The sequence below is a fragment of the Ranitomeya imitator genome, chromosome 1 (genome assembly GCF_032444005.1).
Source record: "Ranitomeya imitator isolate aRanImi1 chromosome 1, aRanImi1.pri, whole genome shotgun sequence".
In the NCBI taxonomy this organism is placed as follows: Eukaryota; Metazoa; Chordata; class Amphibia; order Anura; family Dendrobatidae; genus Ranitomeya; species Ranitomeya imitator.
In genome coordinates, this window is record NC_091282.1 from 466,324,548 (window position 1) to 466,336,495 (window position 11,948).

General features: G+C 46.5%; 1 protein-coding gene across 1 annotated transcript; it reads right to left on the reverse strand.

Annotated features, from left to right (window-relative positions):
* Nucleotides 1-4,295: 4,295 nt before the first annotated feature.
* On the reverse strand, nucleotides 4,296-11,446 carry LOC138676157 (uncharacterized). The gene is made up of 2 exons (XM_069765134.1): nucleotides 5,294-11,446; nucleotides 4,296-4,389 (listed from the first exon to the last, which is right to left on the reverse strand). The coding sequence occupies exon 1, from the start codon at nucleotides 8,382-8,384 to the stop codon at nucleotides 5,754-5,756; it is 2,631 nt and encodes an 876-aa protein (XP_069621235.1). The 5' UTR covers nucleotides 8,385-11,446; the 3' UTR covers nucleotides 4,296-4,389; nucleotides 5,294-5,753.
* Nucleotides 11,447-11,948: the final 502 nt, after the last annotated feature.

The window sequence follows — 11,948 nt, forward strand, 5'->3', positions numbered from 1 at the left end:
CGGCTCCACCTACCATGTCACGTGCAGCCACACAACGCTGCGTACATAGGTATGGAGGCGTAACCCCACACCGCCAGCGATAATTAATAGTATTAAGGAGTCCTTTTCCATTCTGTATCTTGGTGTGAACCACATAGGGTACATATGTTGGAGCTGGCGTAGGGATATCTTCTCCTGGATGCTGGATATAGAATCAGATCCCACGATTCCCATGAGCGGCTGTAAATTGTTCCATCTCCTCACTCCATATGTGAATAAATACGGATAACTGGATGCATAGTGCCAAATCGGAGGAGGGAGGGCATCAATCACCGGAGAAATTAAACTAATAACCCTAAATATAAATATAAAACAGAAAAGCATTAAAATCAGCAACCCTAAAATGCAGGGAGAGGGAATAAAGAAGAAAGGGTAATCAACCCTAAATCCATATTGGACATATGACTTTTATAGATAAGGACCAAAATTAAGGGCTTCATTTAACCCAGCAGGTTTTACTGTCCCAAGTGTGACAATCCACATTAGTTCATGTTGTGCCAGTAGTTTCTTTACATTACCGCCCCTGATACCTGTGTGTATGACATCAATGCCTCTGACTTTAAATTCCTTGGGATCACAGTTGTGTACCAGTCGAAAGTGCCTAGGGATGGTTTTAAGGGTTGACACGTCTTCCACTGTTCTAGCCGCACAGATGTCCCTAACGTGTTCCCTGATCCGTGTCCTCAATTCGCGTGAGGTTAGTCCCACGTATATGAGGGGACAAGCACATGTAGCATAATAGACTACATTCCTAGTACCGCAGGAAATGTATTCTCTGATGTCAAATATTTTTTGGTCCACGGAGCTGAAAGTAGAGGCTTGATGCGTATTTACGCATGCCACACAGTGGCCACACTTAAAAAAAACCTTTTTTGGGGTGTGTTACACCAAAAAAATTAGGGGTGGGAGCTACATAGTGACTTTTAATAAGTAAGTCGCTCAAATTTTTGGAATGACGGGGGGTCATGAGGGGTCTGTCAGTAAGAAAGGGTCTCAGGGAGGGCTCAGCACTGAGGACAGGCCAGTACTTAGTTAGAATATGACGCATATTGTCCCACTCGTGGTTAAATACTGAAATAAACCGTATATTTTCATCCTTTTTATCTTTTTCTTTTATGGTACAATAATAGTAACATAGTAACATAGTTAGTAAGGCCGAAAAAAGACATTTGTCCATCCAGTTCAGCCTATATTCCATCATAATAAATCCCCAGATCTACGTCCTTCTACAGAACCTAATAATTGTATGATACAATATTGTTCTGCTCCAGGAAGACATCCAGGCCTCTCTTGAACCCCTCGACTGAGTTCGCCATCACCACCTCCTCAGGCAAGCAATTCCAGATTCTCACTGCCCTAACAGTAAAGAATCCTCTTCTATGTTGGTGGAAAAACCTTCTCTCCTCCAGACGCAAAGAATGCCCCCTTGTGCCCGTCACCTTCCTTGGTATAAACAGATCCTCAGCGAGATATTTGTATTGTCCCCTTATATACTTATACATGGTTATTAGATCGCCCCTCAGTCGTCTTTTTTCTAGACTAAATAATCCTAATTTCGCTAATCTATCTGGGTATTGTAGTTCTCCCATCCCCTTTATTAATTTTGTTGCCCTCCTTTGTACTCTCTCTAGTTCCATTATATCCTTCCTGAGCACCGGTGCCCAAAACTGGACACAGTACTCCATGTGCGGTCTAACTAGGGATTTGTACAGAGGCAGTATAATGCTCTCATCATGTGTATCCAGACCTCTTTTAATGCACCCCATGATCCTGTTTGCCTTGGCAGCTGCTGCCTGGCACTGGCTGCTCCAGGTAAGTTTATCATTAACTAGGATCCCCAAGTCCTTCTCCCTGTCAGATTTACCCAGTGGTTTCCCGTTCAGTGTGTAATGGTGATATTGATTCCCTCTTCCCATGTGTATAACCTTACATTTATCATTGTTAAACCTCATCTGCCATAATGAGTCCCGAGATACCGACTTCGCTCTATTGTAGCCATTTTTGATACATCTTTGGCTATACCCACGCTGTTCGAATCGTCTTTTCAAGTCTAATGCTTGATTTTCAAATTTTTGGTCTGTAGAGCAGATCCGCCTCACCCTTAGAAACTGTCCAACCGGGACGGCCCTAACTGTGGAATGGCTATGTGCAGTGGTGGCATGTATCAACGAGTTGACTGATGTTTCTTTACGGAAAACATCAGTCTGGATGGTGGAAAACGAATCCACCTCCAGACTGATGTCCAAAAAATCAATTTTCACTGCATCATGTCTGTATGTCAATTTGATATTATAATTGTTATTAAGCATAGCCATGAACTCATCCAACTGCTGCACTGTCCCCCGCCACAAAAATAAAACATCATCAATGTAGCGCAACCAGCACAGCACATGGTCGGCGGCCCCTGCCCCCGAAATGCCAAACACCAACCTCTCCCAGAAATCCAGGAAGAGGTTGGCGTACGCGGGGGCACAGGCCGCACCCATGGCCGCGCCACGCTTCTGATGATAAAACTGGTTTTTGAAAGTAAAAAAATTATGTGTGAGGGTAAAGTGCAGCAGTTCCAGGATGAGTTCACACAGTGGGCCGTCCAGGTTGGAGGTCTCCAGGAAGAAGCGGACCACCCGGACCCCATCCTCATGACTGATACACGTGTACAACGTTTCTACGTCCGCAGTCACGAGGATGGTTTCTCTATCCACAAGGAGGCCGTCAACCCTAGCAAGGACGTTCGTTGTATCCCTTACATGGGAGGGTAATGTCCCCACTAAAGGTTTTAAGTAAAAATCAATAAATTTACATATAGGGTCACAAAGACCACCTATTCCAGATACAATCAGACGTCCTGGTGGGTTGACGGCGTCCTTGTGGATTTTGGGAAGCAAATAGAGCGTCGGTAACTTCGGGAACTGCACCGTAAGTCCATCAAAAACCTTTTTAGTGATCACACCTGAATCAAAAGCCTTAATGAGAATCTTTTGGAGCTGTGCGGAGAAAGACACCATCGGGTTATAACCCAGTTTTGTATATACCTGACTATCACGTAACTGTCTAAATGCTTCCCGTTCATATTTGGTGATTGGCCAGACCACGATGTTCCCTCCCTTGTCAGCCGCCTTAAACACGACGTCATCAAAAGATTGTAGTTGACGTATAGCTTCCCTCTGTTTGTTAGTTAAGTTGTCATACCGACGGCGTGAGGATAGAGTTTTTAACTCATTAGATACCAATTTAGTAAATATCTCCACTGCCGGGCAGAGTGACAAGGGAGGGAACCTCGTGGACCTGGGAAGAATAGAACTGGGAAACCCACCTTCATCATCTGGGGTTTGCTCATCAAGGAGTTCTTCCAAAATTCTTATGGTGTCCCTCTCCGCAGGGCTCCAGCCCTCCAAATCATTGGTACCCCTACAGTGCAGTTTTTTAAGAACCAGTTTGCGCGAGAAGAGATGAAGGTCTTTCAATGCTGTAAAGTAATTGAAACCATTAGTGGGAGAAAAGGAGAGGCCTTTACTCAGTACCTCTATTTGGCTGACAGTTAATACATGATCAGATAAATTAATTACCTGCAGGCCTCCCTGAGACCTGTTTCCCACCGATATCCCCTCTGATCCTTTCTTTGCGTTTTGTCTGGTATTCATTTTCCTACTGGTTCCGCTGACTATATGCCCGTCAGTTGGAGCTTCGGGTCGATTTTTAGTTGTAGTTTGCTGTGTCTCTCCTCTCATCGATCTCACCGAAGCCGACCGAGATTGTGATCGAGATTCATTTCTATGAAATGAACGTGACCTTTCACCTGGATTTCTCCACCTATACATCTTATTCTCATTTTTGTAATGTCCCGTTGGAATTTTTTTGATTTCATTAGCTGTATTTCCTCAGCCCATTTTTGTGTTACATCCTGTATCTCAACATTAAACTTTATAAGGGCATCAACCGGCATGTCCTTTTTTATATTACTTTGTAACTCCTCCATTTCTTTTTCAATATTCTGGAGAGATTTGGCGTTCATTTCTTTTAATATTTGCATGAAACCAAATGAACAAACATTTGCGTGATTTTCCCATCTCTCCCGTATGTCTAAACTTTCCACTGGAAGTGAGGGGAACACTTGTACCCGCAGCCCTCTTGGGATTAGGCCCTTCTGCAGATATTTATCTAGGAATGCATGATTCCACCATATTTTTGTCCTTTTTCGTGTAAGGTCCTTAAATTTGTTAGTCATTTCCACTAATCCCTTATCATTCCCTTCAACACCTGCAACACTGGTGTCTTTACATGCGTCATTCAATTGTGAGAGCCATACTCCGTCGCGAGCTCTGAAATCCATAAATATAGTACTGGAACCTACTGTGAAGAACACAGACAACAATATAAATGTAAAAATTTCCAGTTTCATTATAGTGACCAATATCAGTCACAAACAATCACAAAATACCTCCATATAGCAAATCAGATGTGAATCAAGAGGACAAATGGAGTTTTGCTTAAAAAAGGTATAAACATGAACTTTATTAACAATAATACCACACATACATACATGCACCCGTCATATGCTGACGGTGCAAACACAGACACAAATGGTAAAAAGACACCAGAGTAATGGGTCTACCGCATATAGATAATATACATAACACCAAAAAATATAATGTAGGAAGGTGCAGGCAAAAAAGGTATACCCCAATCAAAGTTCCCAGTAATCTAGATCCTATATAGGATACGCCATAGATATGGTATATAGCCAAGTGGGGGATCTAACCCATACTAAGTGCCTCACAGTCTAGATCCCATATAGGATACACCATAGGTATGGTGTATAGATAAACGGGGAATCTCACCCACACTAAGCGCCTCACATCAGACACTAACAGGGTAAAGGAGGGGGTTTTTTTTAGGGGAACATGCCTCACCTCACTGCAGGTAGACCACTGTATACGCCCCGACGCGCGTTTCGCCTCGCTTCCTCAAGGGGTAGTATGCTGTTTTAGTGCCAACCAAGCCTTTAAATAGTGCATAAATTAAAAGCAGCTCTCCGGTCCCAAATTGATGCCGTGAGTGTCCGGCGCATGTGCGCGCTGCCCTCCGGGTCCACCCGCCCCCACCCGGACATGCCCGGCCTCGGGAATCGGCGGGCACCAGCTGGTCCCGCCTCCACCCGCTGCAGGAAGTCGCCGGATGAAGGAGGGCGGAGCCACGACAGAAGCGCACGCACGCTCACCGCGGCAAGAGACCAGTGAAACCCGGCTCCACCTACCATGTCACGTGCAGCCACACAACGCTGCGTACATAGGTATGGAGGTGTAACCCCACACCGCCAGCGATAATTAATAGTATTAAGGAGTCCTTTTCCATTCTGTATCTTGGTGTGAACCACATAGGGTACATATGTTGGAGCTGGCGTAGGGATATCTTCTCCTGGATGCTGGATATAGAATCGGATCCCACGATCTCCATGAGCGGCTGTAAATTGTTCCATCTCCTCACTCCATATGTGAATAAATACGGATAACTGGATGCATAGTGCCAAATCGGAGGAGGGAGGGCATCAATCACCGGAGAAATTAAACTAATAACCCTAAATATAAATATAAAACAGAAAAGCATTAAAATCATCAACCCTAAAATGCAGGGAGAGGGAATAAATAAGAAAGGGAAAATTGGGGACAAAAAAGAGGAGGGTAATCAACCCTAAATCCATATTGGACATATGACTTTTATAGATAAGGACCAAAATTAAGGGCTTCATTTAACCCAGCAGGTTTTACTGTCCCAAGTGTGACAATCCACATTAGTTCACGTTGTGCCAGTAGTTTCTTTACATTACCGCCCCTGATACCTGTGTGTATGACATCAATGCCTCTGACTTTAAATTCCTTGGGATCACAGTTGTGTACCAGTCGAAAGTGCCTAGGGATGGTTTTAAGGGTTGACACGTCTTCCACTGTTCTAGCCGCACAGATGTCCCTAACGTGGTCCCTGATCCGTGTCCTCAATTCGCGTGAGGTTAGTCCCACGTATATGAGGGGACAAGCACATGTAGCATAATAGACTACATTCCTAGTACCGCAGGAAATGTATTCTCTGATGTCAAATATTTTTTGGTCCACGGAGCTGAAAGTAGAGGCTTGATGCATATTTACGCATGCCACACAGTGGCCACACTTAAAAAAACCTTTTTTGGGGTGTGTTACACCAAAAAAATTAGGGGTGGGAGCTACATAGTGACTTTTAATAAGTAAGTCGCTCAAATTTTTGGAATGACGGGGGGTCATGAGGGGTCTGTCAGTAAGAAAGGGTCTCAGGGAGGGCTCAGCACTGAGGACAGGCCAGTACTTAGTTAGAATATGACGCATATTGTCCCACTCGTGGTTAAATACTGAAATAAACCGTATATTTTCATCCTTTTTATCTCTTTTTCTTTTATGGTACAATAATGAGTCCCGAGATACCGACTTCGCTCTATTGTAGCCATTTTTGATACATCTTTGGCTATACCCACGCTGTTCGAATCGTCTTTTCAAGTCTAATGCTTGATTTTCAAATTTTTGGTCTGTAGAGGAGATCTGCCTCACCCTTAGAAACTGTCCAACCGGGACGGCCCTAACTGTGGAATGGCTATGTGCAGTGGTGGCATGTATCAACGAGTTGACTGATGTTTCTTTACGGAAAACATCAGTCTGGATGGTGGAAAACGAATCCACCTCCAGACTGATGTCCAAAAAATCAATTTTCACTGCATCATGTCTGTATGTCAATTTGATATTATAATTGTTGTTATTAAGCATAGCCATGAACTCATCCAACTGCTGCACTGTCCCCCGCCACAAAAATAAAACATCATCAATGTAGCGCAACCAGCACAGCACATGGTCGGCGGCCCCTGCCCCCGAAGTACCAAACACCAACCTCTCCCAGAAACCCAGGAAGAGGTTGGCGTACGCGGGGGCACAGGCCGCACCCATGGCCGCGCCACGCTTCTGATGATAAAACTGGTTTTTGAAAGTAAAAAAATTATGTGTGAGGGTAAAGTGCAGCAGTTCCAGGATGAGTTCACACAGTGGGCCGTCCAGGTTGGAGGTCTCCAGGAAGAAGCGGACCGCCCGGACCCCATCCTCATGACTGATACACGTGTACAACGTTTCTACGTCCGCAGTCACGAGGATGGTTTCTCTATCCACAAGGAGGCCGTCAACCCTAGCAAGGACGTCCGTTGTATCCCTTACATGGGAGGGTAATGTCTCCACTAAAGGTTTTAAGTAAAAATCAATAAATTTACATATAGGGTCACAAAGACCACCTATTCCAGATACAATCGGACGTCCTGGTGGGTTGACGGCGTCCTTGTGGATTTTGGGAAGCAAATAGAGCGTCGGTAACTTCGGGAACTGCACCGTAAGTCCATCAAAAACCTTTTTAGTGATCACACCTGAATCAAAAGCCTTAATGAGAATCTTTTGGAGCTGTGCGGAGAAAGACACCATCGGGTTATAACCCAGTTTTGTATATACCTGACTATCCCGTAATTGTCTAAATGCTTCCCGTTCATATTTGGTGATTGGCCAGACCACGATGTTCCCTCCCTTGTCAGCCGCCTTAAACACCACGTCATCAAAAGATTGTAGTTGACGTATAGCTTCCCTCTGTTTGTTAGTTAAGTTGTCATACCGACGGCGTGAGGATAGAGTTTTTAACTCATTAGATACCAATTTAGTAAATATCTTCACTGCCGGGCAGAGTGACAAGGAAGGGAACCTCGTGGACCTGGGAAGAATAGAACTGGGAAACCCACCTTCATCATCTGGGGTTTGCTCATCAAGGAGTTCTTCCAAAATTCTTATGGTGTCCCTCTCCGCAGGGCTCCAGCCCTCCAAATCATTGGTACCCCTACAGTGCAGTTTTTTAAGAACCAGTTTGCGCGAGAAGAGATGAAGGTCTTTCAATGCTGTAAAGTAATTGAAACCATTAGTGGGAGAAAAGGCGAGGCCTTTACTCAGTACCTCTATTTGGCTGACAGTTAATACATGATCAGATAAATTAATTACCTGCAGGCCTCCCTGAGACCTGTTTCCCACCGATATCCCCTCTGATCCTTTCTTTGCGTTTTGTCTGGTATTCATTTTCCTACTGGTTCCGCTGACTATAGGCCCGTCAGTTGGAGCTTCGGGTCGATTTTTAGTTGTAGTTTGTTGTGTCTCTCCTCTCATCGATCTCACCGAAGCCGACCGAGATCGTGATCGAGATTCATTTCTATGAAATGAACGTGATCTTTCACCTGGATTTCTCCACCTATACATCTTATTCTCATTTTTGTCATTAATGTCCCGTTGGAATTTTTTTGATTTCATTAGCTGTATTTCCTCAGCCCATTTTTGTGTTACATCCTGTATCTCAACATTAACATCTCCGCTTTTTCTTTTGCAAACCACTGAACATAAGTTCTTGGGCTGTCTTTTTTGCTTTCTCGTCTACCAGCCCCATGGTAGAGCGAACAGCTTTTATAAGCTTATCCGTAGCCTCCGCTGGAAATGTATCTTCCTCCTCTGAGCTACTATCTGAGCAACGAGCTGTATCTGAGTCTTCCTCTGACTCTGAGGAATCCCTTTGGGATGCTACTGAGGGGCTGGATCTGTCCCTAGATCTGGTATCTGTGTTGGCTGTCTAACACTTTCACAAACCTACAGACCTCTGACTGGATTAGAGATCTTAGGCTCTCCGTACAGAAGGGTGTTTCCTCCGCCACTGTCTTGTTGATACACTCCTGACACAGATTTTTATTCCAGGATGTTTTTAAAGGTTTTTTACACAAGGGACATTCCTTATTCTTAGTTTTTGCCTTATATTTTTTGGGGACCTCCTATACTCCACTCCCCCCCCCCCAATTTATGTAAGAAAAGAGGGGAGAGATGGAGACAAGAGAAAAGAACAGACACTCGGATGCTTAAATGTACGGGTACCAGATCCGGAGGTTGACTGGTTTTCTCATCGTCTCCCAGTGAGACCAAGGACCCCTCCTTGGTATGGTGATCCGCCCATACGCTGTCCGAGCGGCTTCTACTGCTTCCATGTCGTATCTGGTTCTTCTTACTTGAGCGAGACCGCCTCTCCTGCACCTCTTGCTGTGGCACTAAATGTTCTGGCGAAAAACTCTCCATCTTACAAACTACCACGTAACAAGAGCAGTCACAATCAACCTGGACTGGTTAGTGACACAGGGCAGTACTTCTGATTCCTTTAAATAGCCTCATTCCCCCCCCCCCTTTTTTTTTTTTTTTTAATAGATCGCCTGGTTTTTACTGGCCGCTTAGTGCTCCGGTGTCTGTGCTACAATCAGGTGTATGTGCGCACCTGGCATGCTAATCTTATTGATTACCCGGTTGATCCTGCCTTCGCCCGCGATCTGTGCGCGCAGCCAGCAACCACTTCCGATGCACACAGATGCAATCAATCACCTGGTTAATCCTGCCTCTGCTGGCCACCTAGCGCCTGTGCGCTGTAGCTGAGTGTGTGCGCGCGCTAATCTAATTAATCACTTGGTTGATGCCTGCTGCCGCCCAGCATCTGCGCACAATATTCAGGTCTATGCGGCAACTACTACCGGTGCGTGCAGATCTCTTACCCCTCGTGTGCACCCAAGGTTCCGCCCACTTACTCCGGGAGCCGTGTGCCCGCGCGTACCTTCTCACTCCCGGTCGCACGGTATGTGGCGCCGGCTGAGGAAATCCACAGCGACCAGGGGGGAATGTGCCGTAACACGCTTCCTGGAATCAGCGTGGCACTTACCCTGTCTTTCCAGCGCCATGATCCTGCTGCGCTGCCCCCCCCCCACACCGCTCCTCCTGGAGGGACCCATCACACTGCTGACTTACAGGTACTGCCAATGGGGGGGAGGTGACTGCGCCTTGTGCTCAACAGGGAGGCCCCAATACCTCCAAGGAGTTGTATTCTGCACAGGCACCGATGTGCCTTACAGGCTGCATGGCCACCATAAATCAACAGGGAGGGCACACCACTGAGACCTCCGAGGACCAAAAAATAACAGGTGGAATTCTTGCAGCAACAGGGAGGACACACTGACCGTAGCCTCCGGGGCTCTATTTTTTCACCCGGGCATTGCCTCACGGGTTGTGGCCATGCTTCGCTCAGAGGGGCATGGAATACATGGCCCCCGAGGCGACTATCGGTACCTGGTGACGGACGCAGCAGACCAGTGTCTGCCCAAACCCATCTGACCCAGGCATCCTCTTCTGTCTTCAGAAGTCCTCCATCTTGAGGGCTCCCCATCAAGGACAGGAAACCAAATGATGCGGAGAGAGGAGCCGCCCCTTTTATCTTGAAGGTTTCCTGTTCTTGAAGGGCGAATCCCCTCTCTCTCTCTCGTGGTGCTGTCATGTATGATGGAAAAATGTTATTCTATCTACTGGCTAACACGGTACAAAGATATATATCTTTCCTGTACCTTCCATGGAAGTCTTCAAACAGAGGCTGGACAGACATCTGTCTGAAAGGGTTTAGTGAATCCTGCATTGAATCCATCAGAGCCCAGGCTGCTTCAAATTTTGATGCATTTTCCCTTTAAATATACCTCTTTCTCTGACAGATAACCCCATTCATTTAAGATATAAATTCCTTAAAGAGGGTGTCTAGTCTTCTAATAAAAGTCTGCTGTTACATTTTGTGACTGAACACTTCTGAATCTTTACAGTATGCGTGCTGAACGCTATAAGCATTTTCCTGTATTACATGCAAGAGCGGGAGGTCACATGACTGCAAGCATGCAATTTCTGCATCCTTCTGGCCACATTCCGAATAGATTTACTTGTTCACTCAATTCATTTGTATGAGCGAGGCAAAGAATGTCTAGTTGGTAGGTGACTGACAGGGGCGCCGCTATCATGGGGCAAGTTGAGCCCTTTGCTTCAGGCGGCAGTCGTCACTGAAAGACAGAGGGCGGCAGAGCAGAGGTTAGAACACCTGGTGCCGACTCTCCATAATTCCTGTCATTTGCTGTCACTAGTGCGGTGCGCGCGCCCCTGCTCACAACCCACGGTGTGCAATATCAGTCGGTCATCCCTGCACCCGCAGAGCAGCAGACCACATATTGGCTGCTCTGTGCAAACAGGACCTGTGATGAGGTCACAGGAGGGGAGGTGTCACGGGTCACATGATCGGGACCTCCATGGATTGCAGGACTCTGCTGTGCTGGTTGCAATGGTAAGTGTGTGTATGAGGTGTATGGAGGGGAGCCGTGTGTGTACGAGGTGTATGGAGCAGAGCCGTGTGTGTACGAGGTGTATGGAGCAGAGCCGTGTGTGTACGAGGTGTTTGGAGCGGAGCTGAATGTGTACGAGGTGTACGGAGCAGAGCCGTATGTGTATGAGGTGTATGGAGCAGGGCCGTGTGTGTACGAGGTGTATGGAGCGGAGTCGTGTGTGTAGGAGGTGTATGGAGCGGAGCCATGTGTGTACGAGGTGTATGGAGCGGAGGTGAATATGTACGAGGTGTATGGAGCGGAGCTGAATGTGTAGGAGGTGTATGGAGCGGAGCCGTGTGTGTACGAGGTGTATGGAGAGGAGCCGTGTACGAGGTGTATGGAGCGGAGCCGTGTGTGTACGAGGTGTATGGAGCGGAGCTGAATGTGTACGAGGTGTATGGAGCGGAGCTGAATGTGTACGAGGTGTATGGAGCGGAGCTGAATGTGTACGAGGTGTATGGAGCGGAGCTGAATGTGTACGAGGTGTATGGAGCGGAGCTGAATGTGTAGGTGTATGGAGCGGAGCCGTGTGTGTATGGTGTGTACAGAGCGGAGCTGGGTGTGTATTCAGTGTACGGAGCGAGCTGCATGTTTATGAGGTGTATGGAGCAGAGCCAGGTATGTATGAGGTGTATGGAGCAGAGCCGGGTGTGTGCGA

What these genes read in the sequence shown, in the direction of transcription:
- LOC138676157 (XM_069765134.1), bottom strand. Translation starts at nt 8,384, where the DNA reads ATGAAATCAAAAAAATTCCAACGGGACATTAATGACAAAAATGAGAAT.